The sequence below is a fragment of the Bombina bombina genome, unplaced genomic scaffold, assembly GCF_027579735.1.
Source record: "Bombina bombina isolate aBomBom1 unplaced genomic scaffold, aBomBom1.pri scaffold_1030, whole genome shotgun sequence".
Taxonomy (NCBI): Eukaryota; Metazoa; Chordata; class Amphibia; order Anura; family Bombinatoridae; genus Bombina; species Bombina bombina.
The window spans coordinates 85,435-100,257 of record NW_026510807.1 but is presented as its reverse complement, the minus strand read 5'-3'; the positions used below and the strand labels follow the sequence as shown (position 1 = coordinate 100,257).

The following is a 14,823-nucleotide window of genomic DNA, read 5'->3' as shown; positions in this document are numbered from 1 at the left end:
AAATCTGAATCAAGCATGAAACATTGTGGTCAGACTTCAATGGAGTCCTCATTCCATATGTGCCTGTTCTCATCATTTACATTATGTGTGTGTGTATATATATATAATTTGTGATATAGGGGAGATACTTATTTTTTTCTGTCTCCCCAAATATATTAATTCCTTCCCCTGTCTCGCTATTCTAACGTTGTTGCTTTTTTTTTATACAGAGGACATGCAGTTTTGGTGGCTTTGATCTAACTAATCGTTCTTTGCATGTTGGAAATAATGGTGGCCAATTGGTAAGTTAAAAGATGCATTACAAATACTGTATTTTTAGTGTTTAAAGTGCCATAAAAAAGGTTGAGATCTGTGCATATATTAAAAGGGCTAATTCATTTAAATTAGTTTTGCATAAAAAATTGTTTAAAAATTGCTAGCAAGTATTTTAATTTTTTTCTCCAAAATAAGCTAAATGAATTACATAGCTTAGCTGCCTGGAGCAGCTAACTCCACCCCTCCTTATCAGTGTTTAGACACAGGCATTGTATTTCACCTGAGGTCACAGCTTCTAGGCATGCTCCAGCACATAATCCCTATTCATTTGTGCATTCTAACAAAAGAGCAATAGATATAGCTACAGCCATAAAAGGAATTGTCTGGGGGGAGTTAGAGCTTTACAATTCAGAAACTAAAAATAAAGGGTAAATGGCGAGGCACTGCAGTATACATTTGCAGGTAAAGTAATTCAAGTAAATATTATTATATTTTGTCTCTATCCCAACTTGTTTTATGTCCCTTTAAAGAAGAAATAGCAGTCTTCTCTTAACACTGTTATATATATAATTTTTGTTTAAATATTTTGCCTAATTGGATCTAGATTGTATCTTATCTTTTAGCTGACTTGAATCCAATAAAGATATGCAGTAGAATAGATATATTTTTAAATTAATGTTTAAGGAGTAATGTATAAAATGTTATAAATATTGGAAAATCAGCAATTAAAGGGACAGTAAACACCAGAATTTTTGTTGTTTAAAAAGATAGATAATCCCTTTATTACCCATTCCCCAATTTTGCATAATCAACACAGTTATAATAATATACTATTTACCTCTGTGATTACCTTGTATCTATGCCTCTGCAAACTGCCCCCTTATTTCAGTTTTTTTGACAGACTTGTCAAAATGTTATCTATATGAAACACATGAACTAACGCCCTCTAGTGGTGAAAAACTGGCAAAATGCTTTCAGATTAGAGGCAGTCTTCAAGGTCTAAGAAATTAGCACATGAACCTCCTAGATTTAGCTTTCAACTAAGAATACCAAAAGAACAAAGCAAAATTGGTAATAAAAGTAAATTGAAAAGTTGTTTAAAATTACATGCCATATTTAAATCATGAAATATTTTTTTTTACTTTACTGTCCCTTTAAATCCAGCAGCCTTTTAGAGCTAGTAAGGACTTTTAACTGATTTAAGAAAAACAGAACAATTTAATGGAACATAAAAGTCATTTTTAATTATCCATAGTATGTATTAGCAATTAACCACAGTTTGTAATACATCTTAACAAAAATCAATGTTTTACATGAATTTTCATCTATTATTTTGGCAGTAAAATTTGCAGTTCTGTGTTGCAGAAAAGTCCAAGGTTACGATTTTGTGTATGTTAATTCTTCCTCTTTTGTGTTAACTCTGTGGCACGTTGCACTCAGGTCAACTGCAGCATATTTAAATATGCAAGACAAGAAAAGAAGCATTTGCACAATTCAGTGATGTGTTTACTTTTTGTACTGCCATAAAAAAATAGGAAATCTTTCGCTTACGCAAACCCCCCCCTCAACAAATGTCCTCATATGTTTGTCACATCAATAAGACTCGCTTACAGAATTGACATTTTACATGAGCAAATACTGACAAAAAGATGTATATAATGTTCCACTGCGAGCACAATATACTGTTTATTAGATAACTCTGCACACATTATTTTTTTTTTGCCAGTTAATGATTATTTGCCATGATATAAGGCAATAAGATTATAAAGTTGTTTTTTGTCACAGAGAATACAATTCAAGTTTTAAAGAGTAATTCAACTTAACATTTAATTTAACCATACATTCTTTTATTAAAGGGATATGAAAACCAACATTTTTATTTCATAAATCAGATAGAGAATGCGATTTTAAACAACATTCTCATTTACTTCTATTATTTGTTTTCATTCTCTTGGTATCTTATGTTGAAAAGCATGTGCTTAGGAGCTGACCCATTTCTGGAGGACTCTATGGCACAGTTTTGCAAGAATGTTAACCATTTGCAAAAACACTAGATGACTGCACTATTTCCTGCTATGTAGCGCTCCAGATGCCTACCTAGGTATCTCTTGAACACAGAATATCATGGGAACAAAGCAAATTTGATAATAGAAGAAAATTGGAAACTTTTTTAAATTGTGTACTCTGTCTGAATCACAAAATACATTATTTGGGTTTCTTATCCCTTTAAGGAAAATAGAACAACATTGCAATATACATGAATTGGTTATTTTGCTGTCTTTTTCTGTCAAATACCTCTTAAATGCATACTCGTTTCACGTCTTACCCGAAAAACTGCTGTGCCTCCATTAGTAAACCATCCAGGGGCATAACTAAACCTCACTGTGCCCTAGGGCAAATGCTGGGGCGAGGCCCCTCATTGGCTTGTCTGCATTAGATGATACGCGCTTGTACGATGACAGGTTTTTATGTACAGTTATGTTGTGGTGGCCATCTTGGGAAACCTGCTACCATGTTGTAAAGGCAAATCCGTATACTTTACTTCATGTACAGTGCTTTGTTTTTTGTAATGTGCTATTAGTTCAAAGCCCTTTAAAGTGTTATGAGTATAAAAAAATATTATACAAAAAATTAAGATACATATGTGATGAATACAACTTATATTCCTATAAACTGCTGATGATTAAGTTGTCTATCCCCAATTTAATTGTAGTGTTCGTTCATTTTCTTCTGGCTCAATTTAAATTTAAATGAATTAGAAACAGGAGTTCTGTTAATTATGCTAGATTTTAAAAATGCAAAACTTTTCATCAAATCTGTGTTTACTATGTGGTGTTTGTGTAATAAGTACTATGTGCATTTCCTTTGTACTTATTTAGTGAGACAATCACCTTAAAGATAATCATGGTCTATCTTTTAGCAGGACAAAGAAGGAGAATTTATCTACAAAGAAGTAATCAAGTCTCCCACCACCCCACGCATTTCACTTGGTAAAAAAGTGAAGTCTGTCAAGGAAACCATGAGGAAAAGAATGTCCAAAAAGTACACAAATTCTGTGTCAGAACAGGTCAGTAGGAATTTATCAACTTGCTACACGCAATATTTATTGAAATTCAGCCGTCTTAAACACAAAACTAAGCATTTGTGACTTGGGAGCCCAGCTGGACTGTATAGCTGCAGTACCTTGTGCATATACTGTATGGCTTCTGTAGCTACTATAGCACTGTATGTAGAACCTATTCTGCTGGTTTTATTTAATAAGTATATGGGGTTAAAGGGACACTGTAGTGTTACAAATGTAAAAGTACCCCTCATATGTTGTCCTAATGATTTGTTATACTTGCTGCAGAGTAGTAAATGTATAGAACATTCCACATCTGAGTCATGCAACGAGCGCTGCTGATTGGATAAGTTGCAATTTCCACTCAGGAAGGGGACTAATATGGCCCTTTAAATGCAGGGGATTCCCCTTTAGATGGTTTAATTGAGGCACTTTAGTAGTTGAGAGATTTCTTAAAGGGAGATTAAACTTAAAATTGTTTTTCATGATTAAAGGGAGATGAAACCCCAACATTTTCTTTCATGATTCATCTATAGCATACAATTTTAACCAACTTTCCAGTTTACTTCTATTATCAAATGTGTTTCATTCTCTTGGTATCATTTGTCGAAGGAGCAGCAATGTACTTCTGGTTTCCAACTGAACACATGGGTGAGCCAATCGGTATATATATATGCAGTCACCAATCAGCAGCTAGAACCTAGGTTCTTTGCTCATGAGCTTTCCTAGATAAACCTTTCAGCAATGAATAGCAAGAGAAGGAAGCAAATCAAATAGTAGAAGTAAATTGGAAAGTTGTTTAAAATTGTATGTTCTATCATGAATGTCTAATTTTGAATTTACTGTCCCTTTAAGATAGAGCATACCATTTAAACAGCCTTCCAAGTTACTTTCTATCAAATTTGATTTATTATTTTGTTATATTTTGTTGAAGGAGCAGCAGTGCACTACTGGGAGCTAGCTGAACACAGGTGAGCCAATGAGAAGAGGCATATATATGTGCAGCCAACAATCAGTAGCTATCAGCTCCCAGTAGTGCATTGCTGCTCCTGAGCATACCTAACAATGTTCTATATGAATCATAAAAGTTACATTTAGTCTTATATAAAGCATTGGAGGGTAACATCAGAGCACAATGAGTTTGGTATTTCTATTGTTATATTTCTTTGAAACATTTCAATTAACTTATTAAAATGTTTATTTTAGCAACATACAAAATATTAAAGGGACAGATAGAGCATGGAATTTTAAACAACTTTCCAATTTACTTTAATTACCAAAATGTGCACTGTCTTTTTATATTTACACCTTTTAAATCTCCAGCTCCTACTGAGCATGTGCAAGAATTAACAGAGAATAGGTATATGCATTTGTGATTGGCTGATGGCTGTCACATGATATAGGAGGAGTGGAAATAGACAGAACTGAAATTTTTCGGAAAAAAAATCTACTGCTTATTTGAAATTCAGACTAAGTGCTATTGCATTGTCTTTTTATCATGCATGTATTGATTATCTACTGTATTTACTGGTCCTTTAATCCATAATTCTTCCTTTTTTTTATAAGAAAATGAAAAAGATAAATCTTGCTGTTGAGCTTGTCACAGAATTTTAGGATCAAAATATTCTACCATTTTCCTTTTATCATTATATAAATATGTTATATATATTTTTGTCCTCATGCATTTATTTAGTGGTATGTCCTGTCTTTTTTTGTGTTAGATTTTTAGAGATATGCGCTGTAAAGAATTGCTTTAGCGCTATGGAATCTGATGGACTTCTACAAATAAATAATAATAATTTTAGCTCTCCGTTTATTTATCTTAGTAGATGTTTGGGTCAGTGGTTGCACCTAAATATAAAAATATATTGGGGGCATCTTGCAAGTTTTTCAAATGATGTCAGGTGTGTTTTAAAGCATAGCGCTTGAGAAGCACTGCACTGACTATAAATGCTAATGTATGTTAGATAAAAAACCAGTAAAACCACACCTGGGTAGATGATTATTTTGTTTTGCTCTGGGCTGATATATGAAACAGGCAGGTGCTGCATGAGACAGGTCACTCTGCAGGCACATTCTACCCTTTGCATTGTTATCATTTATATTTTTGGGAAGGTGATTGTGTTTGTTTGTTTTAATCCAAACAGTTTTTGCAAGAGTTGGTAAAATAATGCATATGGCTGTTTGCACTATACTGCACATGTGTAGCTAAAAATATTTGATTTTACTGCTGTTGTTGGCCTCAAACAGTTTAATCTTGGATAAGTACATACATATCTAAATTATACTCTACAGCTATCCATAAATAAAGATAACTGGTTTAAACAAATGCTAAAATAAGTTCAATTTAAAATGCCATTTTTCAGCTCTTATATTCTTAAACCTCTGTTCAAGTTTAAAAACAGTATATTATGCATTAGCAAATGCTGCCCTCTAGTGGTAATTTGGTTACATTGTGTATAATGCTCCAAAATAAATGCCTAAAGTTCCTGATTAAAATTACCTTGCGTTCATTTTCCAAATGTAATTATCAGTCTAGGAACCTTTTGCCAGCACAGCAAAGCAAGTAGTTAAGCAGGTATTATCAGCATTTCTTAACATTCTATTCTATTTTAGAAAGAAACTAAAAATTAGAAAGGAATTGTGTAAATAAACACAGATCACTAAAAACAAAAAATACAACTGTAACAAATATTTTTAGGGTCTTATTTTATAATAGTATAACTAGGAAAGGGAAAAAAAGGCAAATTTATATTATTATTAGTATAGTAGTATTACAGGGACACATTGCTTCATCAGAGCACTGTTGTAATATTATGTAGAGATCTTAAAGGGATAGGAACAGGAAGTCATTGATCTTTCAAGTGAGCTAAAATAGGTGCCTTGGACTAGTTCAGTGCAGTATACACTAGCCCCTTTATCACTGCAGTTCCTACTGATCTCACAGTTTAGGACATTTCCACTTAGGGGTGTACTCACTTTTGTTGCCAATGGTTTAGACATTAATGGCTGTGTGTTGAGTTATTTTGAGGGGACAGCAAATTTACACTGTTATACAGGCTGTACACTCACTACTTTACATTGTAGCAAAGTGTTATTTCTTCAGTGTAGTCACATTAAAAGATATAATAAAATATTTACAAAAATGTGAGGGGTGTACTCCCTTTTGTAGGATACTGTAGCAATATCATCATTATATCATGTGTGGCAACCACAATGATAAGTGAAATTGCAGCAGGCAAACAGGGCTTATTTTGTGCATTGACCATGTTTTGTTTCAGTCAAGTTGTTACTTTTAAAACTATTTGCTGCTGTTCTTGCAAAAATGCAAATTACAGGTTTCATTTAACTAGTTTTATGACTTGTCATAAGTTCCATGTACTTGGCTTGTCCGAACCTTTCTTGGCGTTGTCATTCTGCAGACGAGTTGAAATTTCTGCCCACTGTAATTTTCTTAAGTAAAGTAGTTTTATATTTATTGATGTACTATGTGGGTTTATGTTGCACCCGATTCATTACATAGGAATCCGTCCAGATAGGTGTAGCCGTTTCATGCAGAAAGTCTACAGCTGGACAAACACACTTATAGTTCAGGTTGCTTGTTCAATAATACTACACATTTAGGAGAGTTCATATTTAACAGTACACCTACCTATGCCTGAGTTCCTGCCCACACGTGTCTATTGTGTCATTTATGGAATTGCCACTGGTCCACTTGTGCCACAAGTAAAAATATACCTGAAGATTAACAATAAATAAAGCTGACTAGTCATTTCTGTGCATGGTCGGTAGTCTTTAGTACTGGGCTTGACAATTCCCAGGAGCTAGTGAGCTACAGTTTGTAAAGTATTACATCAGGCTTCTAATTCTTGGGATTATTTTACATACATCTATTTTAAATATTCCTTTCATGGTTTCCACAAATAGTGTGACTGAATCCTCAATATTTGGGTGGTTCCTGAGTTTTACATTTGTCGACACATAATTGAGCCCTAATTATGATATTACTTAAAGGGACAGTCAACACCAAATTTGTTATTGTTTAAAAAGATAGATAACACCTTTACTACACATTCCCCAGCTTTGCACAACCAACATTGTTATATTAATATACTTTATAACATTTTAACCTCTAAATGTCTGCCTGTTTCTAAGCCACTACAGACAGCCTCTTAATCACATGCATTTTATTAGCTTTTCACAACAGGAGGCTGCTAGTTCATGTGGGCCATATAGATAACATTGTGCTCACGTCTGTGGAGTTGTGCATGACACTACACTAAATGTCTAAAATGCAAGTCAATAAATAATAAACAAATAGCCATGTGATCAGGGGGCTGTCAAATAAGGCTTAGATACAAGGTAATCACAGAAGTAAAAAGTAACTTTGTTGGTTATGCAGAACTGGGGAATGGGTAATAAAGGGATCATCTATCATTTTGAAAAAATAAAATTTTTGGAGTTGACTGCCCCTTTAACAACAGTAGTTGTGGGGATCCCCCCATCCTGCTGCTAGTTTTTCAGTTAGGTTTTTTTTCTTGATGAAATATATATCCTGATATACCCATAAATACTTATTTATGTAGGTTCCCTGTTTTGTGAAAATGCACTCACCATCGCATTGGAATCTAAGATAAAATACACAAATAAGAGACAGAGAGTTTTATTGAAAGATATATGAGAGAAATAGGGAAATTAATTTGTGTGATGGTTTAGAAGTGATAAGGAATAATCACACAGGATATTTTTCAATAGGCTGCATTGGGCTGTGTGTTACCCACCACTGACTCCAGTTTGGAAATGTATAATTCCCAAAGCATGATGGTCTAATGCTACAAAATAAGGGGAAAAAACTAATACAAGGTTCCAACTTTTGCTTTTTCTCAAAACATATTATGACCTCCTTTAAACCAAATACATGATTCATTGGTTGTTAAAGTCACATTTGCTGCTGCCTAGCTTAGACAGTTATGAGAATGCAGAATAACATTGCATATCTTTGAAATAAATTGGATTTGCTGTCCAGTTGAGTGGGATCCATAATGTAGGATAAAGTAAAGATGTGTTTGCCAAATACTGTACTTCTGCTTTATTTAAGCGTCACTGTACTCCATATAGTTTCATTTTGATTGATTTATAAAAGTAGAAGGTTTGTTAAATTATCCTCAGACATTGAATTTGCTAGATAGGAAGAGCGAACAGCCTTGTACAGTGTATATTTGTCACATCTGCCTTATGAAAGAGTCAGATGTGAAGGGGATAGTTAAAGGGGAAATGTAGTGCAAAATTTACATGCTCTAAATCTTTTCAGCATGTAATTGAAGCACAATCCAGTAAGTATATATGTTTAACCCCTGCATATGGATTAAACACTTAGTTAAAGTACTACTATTGAGCAGTAGACTGGTAAAGAACTGTTGGTCCCATTAAGAAAGGGTCACTAAGTCAATCAGCAATCACACAATCCCACCAATCACTGGCCTTCCCTGTTTGGGACAAACAGTTGCCTGCTTCTCCTTAGCAGGACTTTAACTATGCATTTAACCCTCTTTACTGGTTAAGCATATAAACTCATAAGGTCAGTAGTGCTTAAACTACATGTTATAACAATTTAAAACATGCCAGATTTTCACAATAATGTCCCTTTAAGGTATACAAAGTATATAGAACATCTAGATACCCAGGCACATAAAATATGTTTGTGTGACAATGGGAGTTCTTCAGCCCCTATACATAAGTTCCTAAAAACAGTATATACAAAAACAGTATATACAAAAACAGTAGACAAAGGGAGAGCTACTTTCAAGACTTTTTATTTATTTAATACATTTGTCAAAAACGGAACTCTCTAAACATTACAGCGACATTGAAATCTTTTTTTTTCTTTTCTTCTCAGCCTTTTCCAAAAGAGGGCTTATCAAATTGTATTACAGTTTTATTATTTGTTTTAATGCTGTTCCTATCCTGACGTAACTAGAAACTCCAGGGCCCCGGGTCATAGACATTCATAAGGACCCACAGTCACCTATATGCACACACACATATGGCTTCTGCAATATTAATATTTCACAAGATATGCCGCTGGAGAGTGTACTAGCTAGAACAGTATGTGTAATATATATATATTTATATACACATACATATATACATACACACACACACACACACATATATATATATATATATATATATATATATATATATATATATATATATATATATATATACACACACACACATGGCTGCTGAAGTTAGATTTTACACAATACCCTCATAAACAGACCAGCAATCCCTATTATCTATTTACTCATCTATATATTTATAGATATAGATGAAATAGATATAGAGATATATCAAGAGTAAATAATATTATGGATCCCTGGTCTCCTTAAGTTCTATAATACCAAAGCATCATCAAGTGGGTAATTATTATAAATGTGCACCAATAGTTTCTGAAAACTACAAGCAGCACAAGATTCTGAATAAAAATAGATCTAGCCATAAGAGGAGACTAAATTCAGTGTCATAAAGATTTATATGAGCAAGTACAATTTTGAAGGCAATGAATGTATAGGGCAGTATAAAACTAAAACAAAGGAAATTCCTGTAAAAAGTAGGCTAATTCATTAGTAACAACTTTTTAACACTTTACAATTTTAAAACTCACTGAGAATTGAAGCCTTGTGCTCCCTAGTACCACAATGGATAGTGGCTGCTTCCCTCTGTGATGTCAGAGTGCAGAGAGTTAATGGGAAATCCTGAGAAGCCAATCTATCAATTAAGAGTTCAGCCACAACATATTTAATGGAGCTCAGGAATTTTTTAGCTTTTGAAGAGACTACACGTGCAGTCAGGAGCCAATGTACACTCCAAAGTGGCCAATGAGATCTATAGCTAAGTTTGTGCTGAAGGCAGCTGGGCCCCCCTGAGGGGGGGGGGACCTCCCGAGCCCGGTCGTAGTTATGCCCATGTATCCTAAATAATCCTTTTCACTTCAGATTTGTAGATGTGTTCTCCTCTACCAATAGAGATGTTGCAGTTATACTTATGTGCCAATGAGTATTAGAAAAAAGTACACAATTAATACTTAAGATTAATTTCGCTTTACAGCTTTTACTTACATTTTTCAGTGAAAACATTTTTTTACCTGTTTAAATGCTGATCTTTCATAAGGATATACAATTTTTGAGTGAAATGCCCCTTTATAACCCCCCCAAAAAAAACAACAACATTGTTTTGTTTTGTTTTTGTCACATGGGCAGCTGCAGAATTTTTTTCAGGGAAAGGATGTAAAAAAATAAAACCATACTCTCACAACAATAATGTTTCTATAAACAAATGCTTGTATATGTTTAATAGGATAAAGATCAGACAGCCAGCTTTAGCATTAAAGGGACAGTCAACTAAAAAAATGTTTATTACCCATTATTACCCATTCCCCAGTTTTGCACTATGTGCAGCATTATATAACATTATTTTTTAGGTTTCCTGTCCCTTTAATATACTTTTTACCTCTGTAATTACCTTGTATCTAAGCCTCTTTTGACAGCCCCCTGATCACATGACTTTTTATTTTTTTATCTATTGACTTGCATTTCAGCCAATTAGCACTGTGTTGTTAGAACCCACGGGCGGGAGCACAATGTTATCTATATGGCCCACATGAACTAGCACTCCCCTGTTGTAAAAAGCTAATAAAAAAAACATGTGATAAGAGGCTGTCTTTAGTGACTTAGAAACAGACAGAAATTTAGAGGTTTAAATGTTATAAAGTATATTAATATAACAATGTTGGTTGTGCAAAGCTGGGGAATGAGTAGTAAAGGCATTATCTATCTTTTTAAACAATAACAATTTTTGTGTTGACTGTCCCTTTAACACTGACAGAGAATTTGTTCAAAGCTTAAAATGTTAATGAAGATGTCTACTTTTTATACAGCATGATCTTCTTTTTTTCTCTTTCAATAAAGAACCATTACATTGCATAATCAACAAACACATAATAAAAAAGACATTACAATTGCACTTGCTTTGAATTTCAAATGAGTAGATTTTGTTTTGTGTTTTTCAAATTTGAAAATGCTTCCATTTCTCTGCCCCTGTATCATGTGACAGCCATCAGCGAATCACAGACTGGTATATGTATACACTGGGAAGTTTTGCACATGCTCAGGAGAATATAATGCCTCAGAATGTTTGCATATAAAAAGTATTTGTACAATATGGTAATGGCAGTAAACTGTAAAAAAAAATTGTTGTTTTTTTTAAATTGCAAGTTCTGTCTGAATCATTAAAGCTAAATCTTGTCTTGAGTGTCCTTTTAATGGTCTTAATAATGGTGACTGGTTCTTGTTTGTTCTCTGATAGTGTATAAATCTATTGTTCGATTTTGTTTTTTATCTGAGTTTAAATATCACATTTCCCTCTCTCATTTTGTTAAAATTTTATTTTTGTTTGTTCTTTTCAGGACTCCAGCATTGACGGAATGCCAGGCTCACCTGAATCCCCCCAACCCCCTACCAACACGCTTGAAAAACCTAAACTTAAAGCAGGCGGCTCTGTAGAAAGCCTTCGGAGCTCGCTAAGCGGGCAGAGTTCTATGAGTGAGTAACATAGTATGGTACAATAAAACAGCAGTATGTTCTGCCAAAAACAAACATGTAATTCTGTATAACCATTTCATTGTTTTCTTTTTGTCACTCCTTCCCCTATTTTGAATTAATAAAGTTGATCAAAAAGGAAGTAATATAGTAGTAAGTGGTATATTATATACACACAAATCATAAGAGAAGATTTACTGTTCATTGCGCTTGTTATGAAGTCGCATCCGCTAAGTGTGCAAAAGTGTTATTATAGAGTGTTGTTCTGTGCAAGTAGTGATGGTGTCAGCTGGGATTCAGTGAAGAATTATTATTTTAGTTTGTGGTCTAATTTTTTATTTGTCTCTAGGCGGTCAGACTGTAAGTACAACAGATTCGTCCGCCAGCAACAGGGAAAGTGTCAAGTCTGAAGATGGTGATGATGAGGAACCGCCTTACAGGGGGCCTTTCTGCGGTAGAGCAAGAGTTCACACAGATTTCACACCAAGTCCTTATGACTCAGATTCTCTGAAACTCAAGGTGACTGAACTCAACTTTGGTGGAAAGTGAAATTTTTTTTAGCATAGTTCAGAGGTGGCAAATAAACTTCTAAAGAAGAATTTCACAAGCAACATAGAGCTTGTGTAGGGCAGAGCGAGTAGCAGATGGGCAGCGCTACATGCTAATGACATGTTTTTTGTATACCATCTTGCGTGTTTGCCATAGTTTGTCACCCCTATTCTAGTGACTTGTGTTTAAATGATCAAAAATGCAATGAAATTTTAAATCACTCTAAAAATGCAAACGGACAAGGAGGATGCCTCATGTGTATATCAATAGTTTCTCCCACTTGTTCATCAGTATAAGGGTCCAGGGTACTTGCATTTAGTAGCAGCACCCTGAGATTCTCAATGCTCCAATAATGGTCTGATTTCCCAAACGTTTCATTTTTTTTTTTATTTTTATAAAACATAAGTAAAAAGAGTTTAAAATACAATTGTGACATCAAAAGGGCACCATACAGTTAATGACCCCATGCGAAGCATTTCTCGGCTTTCTCACCATTTCATCAGGCATGTATAACAGTCTTATTGCTACCTTAAATATAACTAATATTCAAACGTATCTTTCTAATTAAAACCCAGCTTTATATGCTTAATTATCAAAATCAGATTACCTGACTTCTCAAGCCCCTCCCACACGCATGCGATTAACCCACTCGTATATTAAATCTGACATCCACTATGTTAATAGAGTGGAGGCATTATTATATATGTATCACACACTTATTTACCCCCACTATATAAACCTATTTGTATAACTGCGTGCCATTTATAAACTCCAAATACTGAATCCCATTAACTATTATATTTTATATATTGTGCTTCATTGGCTGTTTGATCGTCACATGATTCATGTGTCATGCCAAGTCATGTCAAAACAATACTAAATAGAGCAATGACGCTTTCATTAAAGGGACACTGAACCCAAATGTTTTCTTTCGTGATTCAGATAGAGCATGAAATTTTAAGCAACTTTCTAATTTACTCCTATTATCAAATTGTCTTCATTCTCTTGGTATCTTTATTTGAAATGCAAGAATGTAAGTTTAGATGCCGGCCCATTTTTGGTGAACAACCTGGGTTGTCCTTGCTGATTGGTGGATAAATTCATCCACCAATAAAAAAGTGCTGTCCAGAGTGCTGAACCAAGAAAAAAAGCTTAGTTGCCTTCTTTTTCAAATAAAGATAGCAAGAGAACGAAGAAAATTTCATAATTGGAGTAAATTAGAAAGTTGCTTAAAATTGCATGCTCTTTCTGAATCACGAAAGAAAAAAATTTGGGTTCAGTGTCCCTTTAAAGCTTATTGGTTTTTAAAATGACTCCAACGCCGTATTCATCCGTCACTTGGTACAACTGTCATAAGATACCCTGCCCACTACCTGCTATGCTAAGATCTGATGACAGATCCTAATAAATATTGGTCCTTGTCACTAATCTAACTAAATGATGGTGTCTGCCCCATAAGGTGTGTGGTGACGTGTGTATAAGGCTATACTATTTGTGAACTATGCGATTGCCTATATCCCACTTCCCTTCAATAAATGATCCTAACATATTAATATTATGAACTCACTATCACTTGCAGGGCCAAATCACACACACACACATATATATATATATATATATATATATATATATATATATATAGTGTTATACATATTTAAGAGGTGAAGTGAAACCGGACCACAAATATCTACATATTCCATATCTCATAAAATAGTACCTATGTCGCTATTACCCAAAAAGTGTAAATTAAGTCCTATGCTCTAAGCTATGTGTCCAGACTTCCATTCTAAAATTTAATAAAAAAAAACCTATGTGAAAAACAAATAAATAGGACCTTCCATTGGGGAATAAATAAATAATGTGAAAGTATAAAACATGTGAAAGTAATGTAAATTAAGTCCTATGCCCTAAGCTCTGTGTCAAGACTTCCCTTCTAAAAATTGATTAATACCTTTGTGAAAAAACAATAATGTAGGACCTTCCATATGTGAATGGATAAATGAAGTTTATAATGTGAAATGATCTCTCCTAATGAATATTGTGAAAATATGTGATAGGTGTTTGTTACAATATTACTCTAATATGAAACTCCATTATAGTTCCTATATGTATAACACTAGAAAACTGCAAGATCTATAACTTCATTCAGACCAGAGGGAAACAGTGACTGGAATTTATATATCCAGTATGATTCCCTCTGTCTGAGTTTCTAGTTGGAGGTTGAAGAGGAGCTGCCTGTGTGTATATATGTATCACACCCAATTATGTGATTATTGACTTTCTACCTCATTCATGCCTATGTGAAAATACATTTTTGTTCTATGCATTTTTACATTGTTTGTATACCATTTTATTTAT

General features: G+C 34.0%; 1 protein-coding gene across 1 annotated transcript in view; it reads left to right on the top strand.

The window, feature by feature from the left end:
* Positions 1-209: 209 nt before the first annotated feature.
* The window catches only part of LOC128643469 (SAM and SH3 domain-containing protein 1), a gene marked incomplete at its 5' end in the record, with an annotated part of 37,799 nt that continues 23,185 nt past the window's right edge, over positions 210-14,823 (top strand). Inside the window, 4 exon segments of the mRNA XM_053696317.1 lie at positions 210-281; positions 3,176-3,322; positions 11,784-11,919; positions 12,266-12,435. Coding sequence (XP_053552292.1) covers positions 210-281; positions 3,176-3,322; positions 11,784-11,919; positions 12,266-12,435 — 525 coding nt within the window.